We start from the raw sequence: 17,438 nt of genomic DNA on the forward strand, positions 1-17,438 counted from the left end.
ATTATCGGATTAAACGGAATCAAGACAAAAAGAGGGGTCAAACACAGGGAATAACAGGGAAAACGCCAGGAAACGTACCACCAGGGCTGAGAATTAAACAAGGAATTCCAGGAATAGTTCCCCTTTAACGTCTCCAGACACTGATGTCATCCCTTGCAGCTTAGCCTTGAATCTGCGGTTGAGCCATGCACAGAGCAAGGAGCTGTGGCATTATCTTGGCAACGAGACACCAAAGCTCCGGACAAGCCATTGAGCACCTCGCCGGCTCATGCCAGATCTTGATCCCCGACAGCTTACTCTCCAGGAGAAAAAGCAGAGACCTCCCAGGAGGGTAGGCTTTACTCCTGGATTGCCAATGATGCCATTGTTGGTTCAGTGATGGCAGCAGAGACTGGTGTTGTCACTTATCAGGGCACTATTGCTGGTACTCATATGGAGGCAGTGTGGCTGTGACTTTTATAGGGTCACTATGGCTGGCACTTATATGGGGGTTCTGTGTTATTTGTTTTGGGGCATCAGCAGTCATGTGGCACTAGTCACGATTCCAGGGCATTACATTGTGACATCTAATGAGCAGGACATTTCTTTTTTAGCTCATTTTTGACCTTTTGGGTATGTAGACAAGACCTTGACCATGGTGAATGTAGGTCATTGGTACAGACAACATTTTTGTCCGATCAGGATTTCCACTATTGACATTAATAGCCTTCATCCCTGCTCGTACCGAACAGAAGGGGCACATTGACCAACCACTGTGAGCTTTCCCTATAGATGGGCCGGCAAATAAAGCAAGAACTGGGATTAGTTCTTCCATTTTGCATTTGTAACTTGGGTGTGGCATCACATTTATAAAATGCCATCGTCATGATTTATCAAATATGTTTGGGCATTGACTTGTCACAACCAGGCCAAATGTAGCAGTGTAAACAGTAGATATCCAACCATGCTATCCTTAAAATGGTTTTCTGCTTTGGATAATCTATAATTTGGTCCCTTGGCAATAAGCTGATCATAGGTTGTCCCCTATAAATCATCTGTGGGGAAGCCTGGCAGTAAGCGTTCAATTTCTCTGCAGCGCCACCACAGGGGAGATTAAGCATTACATAGTGCTCATTCATATCAATGGGTTGTCTGTATAATGCAGGACAGGACAGGTCCTCCAGAGTGAGAGACGCTCTTTGTAACCGCTCTCCACTTTGGCTAAGAGATGAGGATCCTGAACATGGATCCCCCGCCCTATATTAACTAAGAATTACCTAGTAGGGTATATGGAAATAGGTTCTCTAAACTGGACAATCCCTTTAAGCCATTTAAACGTAACGATTGTGGATAACGATTCTAATTATATTTAATCATTAACTATATGGTAGGTTTGAGGGTAAAACTATTTTCTCCATCAGTTGGAAGACTTATCGTTTATACTTCAAGATTTTTCTTAGTCGTTAGAGGTAAATCGGACTTTACCATATTCCAAGAAAAATACATAAGGGGCAATGCAAATGCCCAATATTTCGCACGATGTAAAGGGAAAAAGTTAGTTTCTGCTAATTATGGTGATTCTGATGCTTTTGGGATTTGACACTTGCAAAAATAGGCATTGGGACTTCTAGTGGCAAAATAGGGAACTGTTGCAAGAGATCCTCAAAATAGTGGACTTGGAAGCTATATCCTACCCGTGAGCCCTCACAGCCATTGAGCAGAGCTAAGGAGTTCTCTCTGTAGCCCTAACTCCTTATGCCTCATTCAGAGGGCGCATTGTACCCGTGTTTAACTGTCCAACTTTCGGATGTAGCACCCGAATCCCCGCGGTCCTACTGATCCAGACTTATAGGGTGTAGAGCAGCAGGGGTCTGGGTGTTACATCTTGAATACAAGCATTTTACGCATGGGTACAATGTACAGATTTGAATGAGGCCTAAATATTCTGTTTGCAAAAGCACGTAGTTGTTTTTATATCCTATAAGTCAGTGTATATTGGTCCCAGCTCAATTTTCAAAAAGTTGAGGTGTTTCATATAAAACATGTGGCAGATCCAAAAAGTATTGAGCAAAAAAAGTTCTGGGGTGCATTCATAAACCCCTTTTTTGTTTTTAATCAAGAAAACGTTGATCTGATACCTACTGTGATACTGTCACTATAGAACCACAATGTCAAAGCCTCCAGAATTTTTGAAACATCAAGAATGTGGTTTACAAAGATTTGCTTAGAACTTGTTCTCTTCCCTGTCTAACAGAATAAATATTTATTTTGGGACAAGAGGGAACTGACAGATGGGACAGAGGTCCAAAGAGCAGGGTCAGAACTAAGCCGGTGCAGAGGGCAGGACGGGGGTGGGGAGGGGGCTGTTTACGGGACCAAATGTTGAAAGACTGTGCACATACTAGATACACTGCATATCCTATAAACAGGGAGGCATCTTAGGTCTTGTATTGATTTAGAGGACGTTCACAAATATAAAGACCAAAAAAAATTATATTTATATAAAATAAAATCAGGCATTAGAATATTAACCTCTTGATGGTCACTACCGTGGAGGAGGCTCACAATCTTATTTACCACCTAATGCCACCATAGTAAGAGCTGTAGACACTATTAAAACGGCTTAAAGGGGTTGAACACTTAGAAAATCCCCTTTACTATTCATATAGTGGGGGAATGTGCTCCCCTCATATATACACTAGACTTATAATTATAAGTCTGCTGTATTTTTCATAGCTCCTAAAAGCCAAACAGCAAATTTTTTGGGCCCGTTTTGGCTACTAGGTGTACAGACCTGTAGCTGTAATATGCTGCCCTTCCATATCCGCTTTTAGGAACGGGGCAGATGTCTCCAAAATTTTGTTTACAAACCATTTTGCTTAGTAAATCTCCCCCATTATGTTCTAAGTTTGTATCAAATTAAAGGGGTTGTCCAGTCCCTAAAAAATGATACGAGCGCTGCGGCCCCTTCAAAATAGCTGATCAGCGGGGGGTCCCGGAAGTCGCCCCCCGACAGATCATATATTGATTGCCTATGCGGAGTAGAGGCCATTAATTTTTAAGGACTGACAACCCCTTTAATGGATTTATCAAAATTGTCTTGAAGAAAATTTGACATGTTGCCCATAGCAACCAATCACAGATTGGCTTACTTTCTTTTCAGAGCAGTTTAAGAAATGAAAGCTGAGCTCTGATAGACTAATCTTGCAGCCAATCAGAGCTCAGCTTTCATTTCTTAAACAGCTCTGAATAAATGAAAGCTGCTCTGTGATTGGTTGCTATGGACAATAAGATGAGTCTTGCTGGTAGTTTTGATAAATAAGGCCCAATTAAAGGGGTTGCCTCGTGAAGACAACCCCTTTTCTAAAAACAGTCGCCCTTGTCACGGTGAGACCACCCCTTTGTGTCAAGACGTGAAAATGTACAAAGACCGTACAAGTTTCTGCTCTCCTGATATAGATCCTCAAACTACTATATGATCAGTGCCGTAATGTACATAATACTCTATAGACACGCACAACTTCCATAAAGCCCATTCCTGCATTGTGAACGCATCAAAAAGGCGCCTACACCTCTCCTGTATCCACGGCCGACTTGTGCTCAAGCTTGTTAATATTTAAATAGTATGAAAGGAACATGGGAGAGAAAACAGCATGGGATGACAATTCATACAGAAGACATGGTCACATTAGTCACAAGACCCCATTCCATGTAATGCATAGAGTAGACCATCAGAAGACGGTGACATTCATAGAAGCCTTATTTTATTACACAGCAGACTTAACCGGGATGTCCATATAGAAAATTACCTAAAGTCCAAGTTTAGGATTACCTTTGCATCACAAAAAGCGATCCCATACTTTTTATAAGGCTGGGTTCACACGACCATGTTACGTCCGTAATGTACGGAACGTATTTCGGCCAGAAGACCCGGACCGAACACACTGCAGGGGGCCGGGCTCCTAGCATCATAGTAATGTACGACGCTAGGAGTCCCTGCCTCTGCGTGGAACTACTGTCCCGTACTGTAATCATGATTACAGTACGGGACAGTTGTCCTACAGCGAGGCAGGGACTCCTAGCATCGTACATCACTATGATGCTAGGAGCCCGGCCCCCTGCACTGTGTTCGGTCCGGGTCTTCTGGCCGAAATACGTTCCGTACATTACGGACGTAACATGGTCGTGTGAACCAAGCCTAAGGGTTGTCCACTTTGGGCAATGCCTTTTTATTAGTAAGGTGCCCCGAAAATAAGCTGATCACACAGAGCCCCCGCTACTATGACCATTCAGCTATAATCTGTGGGGAAACCTTTAAAGAGGCTCTGTCACCACATTATAAGTGGCCTATCTCCTACATAATGTGATCGGCGCTGTAATGTAGATTACAGCAGTGTTTTTTATTTAGAAAAACAATCATTTTTGACGGAGTTATGACCTATATTTGCTTTATGCTAATGACTTTCTTAATAGACAACTGGCCGTGTATTACTTTTTGTAGGCGTTGTGGAGAGAAGTGTATGACGCTGACAAATCAGTGACCAATTAGCGTCATACACTTCTCTCCATTCATTTACACAGCACATAGTGATCTTACTAGATCACTATGTGCAGTCACATACTCACACACACTAACGTTACAGAAGTGTCTTGAGAGTTAATAGACATCACATCCAAGTAATACTTAATGGCATTTCCCGTATCGATATCAAGAACGGAGGTCATCCGTTTCACCTGGCGCGGTGGCCGAAGATTCCAGGCAGGAACTAGTGGAGAGAGGGCTCTCTCCACTTTGTTCGATAGGAGTTACGGAAACAGCTGAGCAAGCGCTGCTCGGCTTTATCCGTAACTACCATACAACAGAATGAAGAGAGCAGCGTGCATGTGCGGCCCCCTCTGCCTGGAATTAGTGGCTCGCGGTCGCCGCATCAGCTGAAATGGGGGTTGGATGACCCTTGTTCTCGATACAGAACCGGGACCTCTGCATCTATAAGACATTTATGGCATATCCTGTGGATATACCATAAATGTCCAAGATGAGAATATCCCTTTAAGTAGCACTAAACGTAAAGGGGTCAGCTAATTTAATGTATGCAAATATTTCTGGAAGAATTGATAATGGGGGGGCAGGCATTTTTTGGGACTTCTTGTCGGTAGTCCCATTGAAGGCAGTTCAGTCAGTCACTTTCAAGCCTGGAATGGCTGATAACAGAAACAAATAGGTTTTAACTGCGCAGCAAATGGAGATAAAATACACGTTCGGTTTAAGGTCAGAAAAAGGATCAACGTCATTCATCCAATGATTTGCATTCTTTACGCATTCCCATTCTTCACTCCCCGTGGCAAATAATACAGTGTATTAAAAAGGTGTCGTCTCATAAAGACCCCCACTCCGTGAGCCCGAACGGAGCCCCGTTCTGCAGGACTGGAATATCCATTCATTAAAAGGTCAGCCATTCATTTGGCCGGCATGCAATCCTAAATTTCGGCAGAGGCTGCTATGGGGGAAGTTTTGGGCTAAAAGGGCACCATGACATCATCAGCTGATGGCTAGAGGTTACAGAAGACGGATCCGTTACGACCAGCTGATCGCTACCATGGCTTCTAATTAAAAAGTGATTGTCTTTGTTAGACAACCCCTTAAAGAGAACTGCAAACAGCAGGAGAAACGGCATGAATCCCCCATAAACATGCTTGCCGGACATGGCCCAGGATATGTTTGTTTTAATAGTGACGGGAATAAGCAGCTGCCAGACATATAAAATGCTGCTTATCTCCATGGGGAACAAAGGAGTAGTGAGGTTAAAAATTAAACCTGCCTGATCCTTCCGCTTTTGAGATGCCATCAGACAAGCACCATAGTCATGAGATTGCCCATATTAAAATAGGAGGGTTATACTCACAAAATAACAAGTCTATTGCGGGCATACACCAGTAGGGGGACTGCAACACCCATAGAGCATAGTAGAGTCTGGCGCCCGACCAGTTCTCCTCACTTTTTCTCCCCTAAGCAGTTGCCACCAATGACCTTAAACTGCTAACAGAGGTCTGGGCTGTCCGTTTCCCGATAGGTGGAGGTCCGAAAGGTGAAGATATAGGATCGGAAAGGATAAGCCATACATAAGACTTGAACAACAATGGGAGAAATGTTATTTAATACAATTTGAATTTCCCCTTTTTTATACAAAAGGTTCTTTTTCCTGTTTATTAATTTTTTTATTTAGAAATAAACCGATTTTGCAACCAACTTTTTACATTGTTTCAATGCATCTAAAAAAAAACAAAGTAACTTTGTAAATAGTATTAACTTCAGTAGGAGCTGTAGACACAAAGCGATAGATTTTTATCGACAATCGCTTTGCATCTGCAGTTCCCATGCAGACCTATGTCTCCATAATTACAGATTACAAACAAACAATGTCTAGTCTGATCATAAAGTCAGGTATGGCAATATAACTGCAGGCTAAGTCTACACAAGGTTTGTTTTTAGTCTGTTAGCATGGACACACATAGGTTTGCATAGCTGCTGTATACACAAAACGACAAGAGATTATTTTTTTTTAATTAAGAATATTTGCAAAGTTTCTTCAGTTTTACTTTTAGAGAAATTATAACGATAAAGTAAAAGTGATTGTGAAGCCGGATCTTCCCTTTAAGGGGGTTATCTGCCAACAACACCATATGATATGACCTACTAGGGCATGTTGAGCTAATCGAAGGAGATTGCCTAATCTGTAACCCCTCTATTAGTTATAGGGGTATTCCCATCTTGGACAGTTATGGCATATCCTGTGGATATGCCTTAAATGTCCCAGACGGTAATAGTCCTTTAAAGTTGCGAGCGAACCCAACAAACCAGAGGTGAAACATTTTAGAAAGACGATCTAAATTACACCCCGATTTCCACTACCACCTCAGCCACTGCACTGAACTCAAGAGTCTGGGGGACCAGTAATACACTGGGGCTATGTTCGTTTTGCATGAGCCCATACTCGTGGTCCGTTTCGGAATAGACCTCCAATGTCTCCGAGTTGATGGAATGCAATTGATTGTGGGATTTACCCAGCTCGGCGTCCTCTGTGCAACCAGCAACCAATATATTTTCCGAGCTCTCACCAACTTGCACTAACACCAGAGTATGCCCCGGCCCAGTTTCCTCCACTGTAAATGCTTCGGTACCCACAACCACATCTTTCTGCCCTTCATCTCTGTGACTGTGAAGATGGCGTTTTAGGCTGTGCTGAAAAGAGTAACCCATCCCGCACACATGGCAGCGGAATGGTTTTTCCTCTAGATGGGATTTAAGATGCCGCCGGAGCTTGGTGGCAATGGGGTAGGATTTGCCACAGTACTTGCAGAGGAATGGGCGATCACCTGTGTGTAGCCGCTCATGGGCTCGCAAGGTATGAGGGTCTTTTAATGCTTTTCCGCAGACCGTACACAAATGCATTTCCCCCGTGTGTATGATTAAATGGCGTTTAAGTTCAGGCTGCTGTGGGAATGCGTCTCCACAGTACTGGCATTTATAAGGCTTCTCACCGGTGTGTAGTCGTTGGTGGATCCGCAAATTCCCCCTGTGGCGGAAAGTGCTGCCGCATTCGGCACATGTATATGGCTTCTCCCCTGTGTGTATAAGCATGTGGTTGCGCAGTGAGCAGATGTTGGCCAGTTGCTTCTCACAGATGCCGCACTGCCGAAGGGTCTTCGCAACGTTTGCCTGGGGTATGCAATAATTCTTGCGATGAATGCGTAGGGTTGGTCGACGCGCAAAGCTCTTGCCGCAGTTCTCACAGCGATAAGGACGTTGTCCCGTGTGCAATACAGAATGCTCCTTTAGGTCACGCTGGGTGCCATATGCCTTGTCACACTGGGAACACTTGAAGGGACGTAGACCTCGATGACCTAGTAAATGAGCTTTGAAGCTCTCCTCGGAGCAGTATTCCTTCCCACACTCTGGGCATAGGAATGGTTTGAGCCCGGAGTGTATGAAGCTGTGTCTCTTTAAATGACCCAGTTGGAAGAAACTTTTGTTGCAATCTTTACAATGGAATCTGCGTTCCGGTTGTTCCTTTGGTTTTATTCTTTTAGTCTCATTCCCTTTCTTCAGATTTTCTAGAGGATCCTCCAGTCTGGGCACCTTCACTTTTTTTCCTGGAGCACCAGAGCGTTTCCTCTTGGTAGTTCTTCTATCTTGGTCAACAGATGGTTTTGCTTCTTGGGCCTCTGTCCTGTCCTCTCTCACGTTTGTCTTTCTTCCTGTCAAAATATCACTGGTTTTCTTCTTATTCTCTGTGCTTTTGGGCTTATTAGTCCTTTTGTTTTTTACTAGTGTCTCATTTTGAGACTTTGCAGTACTGGACTTGCCAGAAGTCATCTGTTTCTTTACACCGTTCACATCATCTGACTCTGTAAAAAATAATACATTCATATAAGTAAGCGGTGATCATAGTATATACCTTATTAATGATGGCGGATTTATTACACCATTACTTATAGGGGCATTCAGGTTTTAGGTCAATAGAGTACAATCCTTCTATAATCAAAATTTACGCAACTTTCTAATATACTTCGTATCTAAATTCCTCCACATTTTCAAGTTCTCGGTTTGCATTCAGTGGATGAAAACGAAATTTACAAAAAGTTCCAGGTTTTTTTTTCCATAGGGAACTGCAGTACTAGCAGTGTCCAGAAAGGGGCACTCATGTCTTGGGAAACGTGATAAATGCCCAATAGGTGCCTCATACATATCCAATAGTTTTTTGATTATTGTTGACTAAAGTTTTCAAGGTATGTGGCAACATTTGCGCGGTGCCCGCCGGAGGTAGTAATCTGGCAATAGGTGCAGGTCCCATCTCAGGGATCCTCACCTAACGCTTTCTCGGCACTGTAACTCGCATATATTTTAATAAAAAGAACTTCATGCTAGAGCATTCATCTCTCCGTTAATTTCAATGGGGAAACGCATCTGCCTACGGCTATGTTGGATCTGTGAACAGGAGCGGTGGGAACCCCGTTCTTCTGAAAGGGGAGGGTCCCAGAGATAGGTCCTGCACTTATAAGGCAAATCCTGTGGATATGTTAACAGTGTCTACATTACGTCAACTGGGAGAGAAGTGTTATGAAGGCCATCAGCACGTCATAACAGCCTTCTCTCCACTGACGGAATATAGGAGATGTTGCAAGATTGTAAATACTACAAAATGAAGATGATGTAAGACAGACCTGTATTTTGGGTTTTCAGTGAATGAATCTGGGCGCACTCAGTCTCCTCTGTGGGTGTACACGGTAAGATGTCCCCGCTAAGTTCTGTATTAATAGACAGCTTAGCTCCCTCTGGTTCTGGAATGAGCGGTGACACGGCTTCCTCTTGTTCTGCAGTTCCGGCTGTCGCCTCTAGTTCAGATCTTCCTGCTGAGGTGGAGCACTTTGGTTGAGGAGTCGCAACCAACACTTCAGGTGGCAGGGATAATAATGGAGGTTTGGTATTGCTCAAAATCTCCTTGATCTGCTGCGCCTGTCCATCATCATCCGTCTCTGCTACTAACTGCACCGAATATCTGACAGAAGGGTCGATCGCTGAATTTGGAGCGCATGGAGTAGTGTCTTCATTATCCTCATTACAGACTACGTGCTCCTCTAGGGGAAGGAGCAGCTCTGAACCTAACGGGATAGATGTGGTAGCCTGAAGATGGAGAATTCCTCTAAGTCTGCAGAACGTGATGTTTTCATGCTTTGCACTTCTCCTTATAAACCTGCAAAACATCATAAGTTGGAGGGATGTTCTGCAGAGCAAGACCCGGCCATCATCTCAATATATGTCCCAAATTATAAAAAAAACAACAACTAAGTTTGTCATTAAAGTTAATACCTACACCCCAAATCTTCACTGGGGTACTCTGCCTCTAGGATGGTTATAAGGGGTAGATGGACCAGTCGGACCTAAATAAGTGTTTTTGGTTGTGGACAGAGTAGTGATTTTAGAGTAAAGGTTTGGGCACCCAGCAGCCTTGCTCAGTAACGCTGGAACTGATGGGTTACCTGCATGGACTGGACCATTTCCCACTAAGGGTATGTTCACACAGGGCAGATTAGCTGCAGATTTTCCGTAATGGATGTCATTGTAGAAAATCTGCAGTATTGCAGTAGCAGCAAAGTGGATGAAATTTCAACCAATCCATACGCTGCGGAAAAAAATCAGCTGAGAAACCGTTCATAAATTGACCTGCGGTTTTTAAACCGCAGCATGTCAATTTATGCGGCGGAATTGCTGCTATTTCATTGGAGGTTTTCCCATTGAAATCAATAAAAAAGTAACAAATAGCAAATTTTGCCATTTTTGCTGCAGAAAAGCTGCAATTCCGCCGCAAAAATCGCAAACTAGAACACCCCCCCCCCAAAAAAAAGTTTTTCTTTACAATTAATAAAAAAAAGCCAACACTTACCCCCAGGCGTTGTCATAGCAACGCGTCCCTCTGTTCTCCGTGCAGCATAGCCTCCTGGAATGACGTTTCATCCCATGTGGCTGCTGCAGCCAATCACAGGCTTCAGCGTCATCACAGGAGGCGAGGCTGCACGGAGAACAGAGGGACGCGTCGCTAGGACAACACCCGGTAGTTAAGTATTGCCTATTTTGCGCAGCAGAGTTTCCACCTATTCCACAGTTTGGTGCACTTTTTCGGCTGGAATATCCTGGGGGTTCTAGGACGGATACGATGTGTAGTTTTACGCAGTGTATCCGCCCTGTGTGAACATACCCTAACATTGAAATTCTGCTGGTTGTCCTTGGAAACAGACAACTGAAATGTGACCTTAAAGCTGAGCTCTAACTGTGTAAGAGTCCCCATACATACTAGATAAAAGTCAGCCGAACCCGCCGATTTTGGCAGGGCCGGCTGACTATGTAATGAGTATAGCGTGTCCCATATGTCGGGGGGGAAGAAGCATTGAGCATATTGAATTTCAGCATGCCCGATCCTTTGTTTCCATGGGAGATAAGCCGCTGTGTATGGGGGAGTCTGGAGGGATATCTGTCGGCTGTCAGCTTTTGTAAGATAATGGGCACCTTAACTGTCATCTAAGCTCCCACAATGCACTGTACCCTGGTAAAAAAACAAAAAACAGCAGAATTCTAAAAAGAAAAACATAATTATAGCAAAGCATCTACCAAGCTATTAAATATTACATGTAGATCTATATGGTGAAACGGTTGTTTAAAATAAGATTTTTACTTTAAAGGGGGTTGTCCGCTTTGGACAATTCCTTTTTTGTTAGAAGCGTCTACTGAAAATAAGCTGATCAAAGGGTGTCCTGCTGCTAGAACCCCCAGCAATTCCACTGCAAAGCCATCACGGGCGAATTAAAGCATTGCAGGGTGCCCAAAAGAAATCAACGGCTCCTACACGATTTTCAGATTTCCCCTGCTGCAAGTGAGAGTGATTCGGTTTATGAAAATATATTAGAAAAAATAAACCTATCTCATAAACTAATATATTACAAAAATGCAAGACATACTGATTTAAAAACCACCAAAAAGAGAATCCTTGTGTCATGCTCCGCCCCTCTGGCCCTGCACTAGACATAACGGTGTATTCGTTTTGCCTGGAGTGCTCCATTAAAGTTTTACGCAATCTCTGAACTGAACCAAGACCCAAAGAAAAAAGCAACAAATAATAAGAAATGACAAGGTATAATAGAGGCCTCACTCTACGTAATACATACCTCAGCCACCAGCATTCCCTTCGTGGTAATGAAGTGGGACCTTCCTATGAAGACATTAAAGTTGCAAGGAATGAATTCTAGTACTGATTGATGGATACGGACCGCCGCGTCTCACATACATAGCTCACCTCATCTTCAGAGACTGGACTGCTGGAAGGAATGACAGCGCCATTGGGCAAAGGTCTGCCAACGCACCACAACCCCAGCCCGTCTCGTGACATAGAGGGACCCAAGGCCAGGCCACATGGGAGGTCACGCAGAACCTTCCAGACGGCATCCTGTGTGCAGTCCACGGGCTCAGAGATTAATGAATTCATACAACCTGCAGAGAGACAAGCGAGCGATGGGTAATTATACAGACTGACAATAGGCTCCACCTGGACACATCTAAACATTACGCAGCGTTGGCACCAGCGCGGTAGATCTTTACCGTAACACGACGGGCGCATGGAGGAAGACTTCATATACAGGTTGTGGAGCGTTTAGGAAAAATTCAGTGGAAAGATTTACCATAGAAATAATTGGAATTGATGCAAATCCCAATCACACCTTGTGGTTAAAGAGGATCTATCCATAGATTATAATTCCAGAATCTGCAACCTGCGGCTCTCAAAGCATGCTGGGAGTTGTCATTTCATGGCAACCAAAGAGCCACAGGTTGCAGACGAATGATATATATATATTCGGTTGACACTTCTTGTTTTGTACTTTTCAGCAGCTTGTGCTGTGAACACTAGCACCGGCAAAGTTTGCAATCTCATCATCAGGAGGGAGTTAGAGGGGTTATGTGGGGACCAAAACGTATTAGCAGCGCAGTGACTGCAGGGTGTGTGTACACTCGCTAATATACAATCCGGTCGCTGATTCTGAGATTCTCATCGATTTTTATATCGCTACCGGAGGTCTAGTTGCACAGTCTTCTTTGAAGATAGTACGACCCTTTGTCATGTGACCGACCCCGCTGTATTCTATGAGCGTGCTACTGCTTGTACATAAAGTACAGCGGGGCCGGTCACATGACGAAGAGTCGCATCACCATCAAAGAAGACTGTGCAACTAGACCTCCGGTAGCGGTGAGTACACGGATAGTAATGTTTGTTTATATATATATATATATATGCAGCTGGCCCTTTAAAATACATAATTACAGATTCTGCAGGAAACACATTAGCAAGTTACAATATGTGCGACTCGACTCGAGTGACTCGCACCATCCAACATGGTCAAGTGACATTTGGATGCGCTGCACAGAAGAAAAGGGTAATTTCTTAAATGTTTAAGAAATTCTTCCAAGAGAAATAAAGAAACGCATGCGACGCTCAGGCTGTGTTTGGCCGAAAAGTCGCACGACCGGATTAAATCCACTAGATCTTTTGCATCTATACGCGAGTGCGGTCTAATTTTTTTCTGCTTGGTGATGTAGGTCGTGGGATATTAGTACGTATATAATAATGATGCCCGGCTGCACTGGAACTACATGTCCCAGCATGACCTAGGCTAGTACCCATAGTCCTGCTTTCAAGGTAACCTGTGATGTATAGTTACCCAGAAACAGAACGAAGTATCCTGTACCTTTAAGACAAGGAATAATAGTGGCAGGGGTCTCTCTGAATCGATTCCTCCTGCAGCTGTTATAGTGAATTTACTGCCCAGCACTACTCTACCCGCTCACAACTCACATACCTCGCAGGAATCACTCTACCGGAAATAAATGTGCGACAGCTTCACTTACCGGAAATGGTCCTCACACAAATAATGTCCTTAGGAAATATCATACATGCATATTAGTTCCGTATCACAGAAGAGTTAAAGTGCGGTTTTCTACGTTATAATCTGGCCTTACTACACGTTACAATGAACATATTGTCACCCTAGTCTATGTATGATTGCTGGTTATGCTTCTTAACAGTAGCCCTATGAAAGACTACAATTCCCAGAAAGTAGTGCGAACCACGTAGGAACTGTCAGATGACCCCGCCCAGATGGGCGGTGATAGCAGTAAAAAAAAAAAGTATTGACAGTGGGAGGACTTGGTTGTTATGGTGACCTGGTTTCCTTTTCCGCCTAGAACCCGGATATTTGAGTGTTGGTGAAGACACGGGAGGAGCTGCGGGGAGAAGGGATCATCGCTGTCACATAGACACCTGGCTGGAGTGACGGGCAGAGGTGAGATGGGCGGGGAAACGTCACGAGTCACATGACCAGGTGCTGCGGGGTCCTCATGTGGGACTTGTTTACCCATCAGTCTCGATAATCGGGTGACTAATAACAGGCGGGGAGTTCAATGAGCCTTACCCCAGTGTCTGTTCTTGTCATGGATGACCACTCCCATCATCATACAGGTGTAGTGGTTGGTATTTCCCAGCTGCTGAATCCCTTTTGGAGATGGACCCTATGTACAATGCCATCCCTGGCAATCATGGGCAATGCCAACCCTGGCACAGAGAAGGCTCATGCCATGTAGAGAGCTCCTTGAGGTGCAGTACTTGGGTTTTGATGCTTAGGGTTGCACATAGGCCTTGCTGATCTGTCATGATTGGCAATGGCAAAGAATCATTCGATGTGCCATAGTTGGCGTTTACCCATAGACCCCCCTCGATGTACAAGGCTAGCCCCTTCCTTATGTCAGGACTAACATTTCCACTTGCCCCAGACATCCGGCTGAATGTTTTGGTTCGATATTTTTATTCTTTTTTCCCCCTGGGGACTCCTCGTTTGCCATGGACCAGGGTTGGCATTGCCCGGCGTACTTTTTGTGTACTAGGGAGGTCTTCTGCCTCTGGAGCCTGTTCATGTTCTAAGTTGGGTGTTTTCTTCAAATGCACCACAGTGTGTTTGGTACTTCGTTGGATCCCGTTTGTGTGCCAGGATTAGCTTTACCTATGGCGCCCATGCCTATGTTCGCATTACAGTTCTTTGCTGTTCACTGATCCTGACCTAATGACGTTAAGGAGGACCGGTCACCTCTCCTGACAGGTCTATTTTAGTACATGTTTGCATTCCCCATAATATAACCATTCTAGAAGATCTTTTCTTAGAGCTCTGCATTGTACCATTCCTCTGTTATTCCTCTTAGAAATTTCTGAATAAATTGACAAGTGGGTGTTACAACTCTTCTTATCAAAGGGGCATGTCCCTGCAGTCTCACTGTCAGCACTGATTGGACATTGTCACACTGTGTAAGGACACCCCCCCCCCCCGAACTGGTAATATCCAGTTGTCAATTTTTCATACATTTCTAGGAGGAATAACAGAGGAATGGCACAATGAAGAGTACTAAGAAAAGATGATCCGGAATTGGTATTTCATGGGGAATACAATTCTTTACTAAAACAGACATGTCAGGAGAGGTAACCGGTCCTGTTTTAAGGGAAGAAAGAATGCCATGGATGGCATGAAAATGATGTGTGAAAAATTGCGTGAAATTACTTGATATGTAGGTAGAAAACTAAACTCCTTTGTGGGCGCTCTTGTGCAGCTGCTTCAATAAATCCACGATCGCTTTTCCAAAAATAAGGGTTTACTCACGTACATGCGTAAAATACAGGTGCAAAGATAAGCCTGACAAAGACCTCAGTAGAAGGTCGAAATGCGTTGCGCCTGTATTTTACGCACGCACGCACGCACGTATGTGAGTAAATCCTTATTTTTGGAAAAGCGATCGTGGATTTACAGCTGCACAAGAGCGCCCACAAAGGAGTTTAGTTTTCTACCCTAAAAATCACCAGACCATGGGGGGGAATCTTCAACTATTTGGAGCTACACACCCAGGGTCAACTCCAGACGCCTGCCAACTGTGCTGACATCAGGGTTATATCAACCCGACACGTTCCAAAGTTGAGTTGTGCCGATGATCCCGCACAACTCCACCAGACGAGACCGTTCAGATTCACGTTTGTAAACCCTACACGTACTCCAGAACGTGATCACCTCCGAGGGGCGCCGTCTTCTCCTTTTTGGCCGATCTCCGGCTGTATTGAAGCTACAACTCCCAGCATGTCAGGGCACTCCGGGCATGTAGTCTCCTCACAGCTGGAGAACTGCAGGTTGCAGATCTCTATTCTAAAGCAGTGGCATTCAGCTGGAGACTTTCAAGCTGTTGTGAAACTACAACCCCCAGCATGCTATTTGGCTGACCGGGCATGCTGGGAGTTGTAGTGCCACAAGAGCTACAGGTTAAATCTGTTCTTGAGGCCTTCCTCTATCATACATGCAGCAATGTGGTCATGAGGCGGTGTTTAATGTACTGTACACTGCTTTCTATCTGTATTCCTTAGAGCAGGATCAGTCATGTGAAGAAAGTCTCATAATGAGAAGGTGATTTACCTAAGTATACAATCGTCTCATTCAGGTTCAACGACTTCTTTGTTTTGGTGTGTGGGGGGGGGGGGGGTGTTCTCCAAACTTTATATCCTTGGATCATGTAATCGGCTTTATTCTATCTTAAAGGGAACCTGTCACCAGCGTTTCACCTATTAAACTCTCCTCACCCCTCGCTGGCCAACGTTCATTGCCGTTACCCCCACTTCTAAACTCTTCCTCCGATTTTTAAATAACGGTCTGCAAACATTTTGCGCCTTTTATGGTTAATAATCCATGTCTTGTTCGTTCCTCTTATGCCGAAAATTCGCCTGCCCTGAATGGCGAAATCTCGTCTGAGATAGCTCACATGTGCCCGTCATGTGTGGTCCGACGCCATTCCCTGCTTCGTCCGGGCCTCAAATCTTGTTACTGCGCGTGCGCTGCTATGGTGTTCTGTTGCGCATACGCACCAGGACATCGATGCGCAAGCATGGGATTTTGTGTGGGCTGGGGGGAGGTGAGGAGCTGTCAATCAAAAGTAAGGAGGTGGGGTTAACTTGGAACGGCTTGAGGACTCTTTTCTGCTCATTAGCATACGGCACGGGAACACTAAAAAAACGAAATACTAAAGGTACAGAGCCGACGTAGAACATAATTTTAGGTTACGCAATTTATTTTTTTTACCCACTATCACCAGGTATTGTTGGTTTAATCGGTGAAGGTTCCCTTTAAAGGGGACCTGTCATCTCTCCTGACATGTCTGTTCTAGTAAATATTTGTATTCCACTTGAAATAACAATTCTGGAGCATCTTTTCTTAGAACTATGTTTTGTGCCGTTCCTCTGTTATTCCTCCTAGAAATGTATGAATAAATTGACAACTGTGTGTTACCATACCCCGTTAAAGGGGCGTGTCCACACAGTCTCACTCTGTCAGCACTGGTTGGACATTGTCAGACTGTGTAGTGACCCCCCCCCCCCCCAACTGGTAACACCCATTCCTCAATTTATTCATACATTTCTAGGAGGAATAACAGAGGAATGGGACAATGCAGAGTTCTACGAAAAGATGCTCCGGAATAATTTAATGGGAAATACAATTATTTACTGAAATAGACATCAGGAGAGGTGACCGACTCCACCCAAAATAATACATATACCTGGATGTTTTAAGAGAGCCCATGCCAGGCCATGGAGTAGATTGTCATATTGTAGTGGCATTCTGGCACAGGAGTGGGAACAGGTATGTGAATATTTTATTTTATTTGGCTGGTACAATTCTATAGGTGATTCTGCGGGCTATATACAATGTTATGGACCTACACCAGGGGTCTGCAGCTTGTGCTTGCCTTGGCCTTGTTAGGGCATGGTAGGAGTTGTAGTTTCACAACCGTTGGAGAGCACAGTATGCAGACCACTGGCCTACTCCGTGGTATAATC

At 44.3% G+C, this 17,438-nt stretch overlaps 2 protein-coding genes across 4 annotated transcripts in view; one reads left to right on the forward strand and one right to left on the reverse strand.

Moving 5' to 3' along the window:
• Positions 1-6,157: 6,157 nt before the first annotated feature.
• On the reverse strand, positions 6,158-13,869 carry ZNF408 (zinc finger protein 408). Of its 2 annotated transcripts, none has more exons than XM_075837899.1 (5): positions 13,430-13,869; positions 11,826-12,019; positions 11,698-11,741; positions 9,202-9,731; positions 6,158-8,385 (listed from the first exon to the last, which is right to left on the reverse strand). In XM_075837899.1, exons 1-5 carry the CDS (start codon positions 13,470-13,472, stop codon positions 6,869-6,871), a joined length of 2,328 nt encoding a protein of 775 aa, XP_075694014.1. In that variant the 5' UTR covers positions 13,473-13,869; the 3' UTR covers positions 6,158-6,868. The 2 variants fall into 2 exon arrangements, with proteins under 2 accessions (XP_075694014.1, XP_075694015.1); XM_075837900.1 differs by lacking the exon at positions 13,430-13,869 and adding an exon at positions 13,381-13,425.
• The window catches only part of ARHGAP1 (Rho GTPase activating protein 1), a 44,770-nt gene continuing 41,028 nt past the window's right edge, over positions 13,697-17,438 (forward strand). The window contains exon 1 of one of the 2 annotated variants that reach the window (XM_075837903.1): positions 13,697-13,863. Coding sequence is in view for 1 of the 2 variants with exons in the window: in XM_075837901.1 (XP_075694016.1) it covers positions 13,982-14,039 (58 nt within the window). In the remaining variant the exon portion in view is untranslated. Of the gene's footprint in view, positions 13,864-13,981; positions 14,040-17,438 lie in introns of those variants that run through there. The other variant, XM_075837901.1, reaches the window with a different exon arrangement.

This window comes from Rhinoderma darwinii, chromosome 9 (genome assembly GCF_050947455.1).
Source record: "Rhinoderma darwinii isolate aRhiDar2 chromosome 9, aRhiDar2.hap1, whole genome shotgun sequence".
NCBI lineage: Eukaryota > Metazoa > Chordata > Amphibia > Anura > Rhinodermatidae > Rhinoderma > Rhinoderma darwinii.

Coding starts and splice junctions, on each gene's coding strand:
- ZNF408 (XM_075837899.1), bottom strand. CDS start 13,472: ATGATATTTCCTAAGGACATTATTTGTGTGAGGACCATTTCCG. Junction 12,020..13,429: donor TTGTGTGAGGACCATTTCCG/GTAAGTGAAGCT, acceptor GTCTCTCTGCAG/GTTGTATGAATTCATTAATC. Junction 8,386..9,201: donor ACTGAAAACCCAAAATACAG/GTCTGTCTTACA, acceptor TATTTTTTACAG/AGTCAGATGATGTGAACGGT.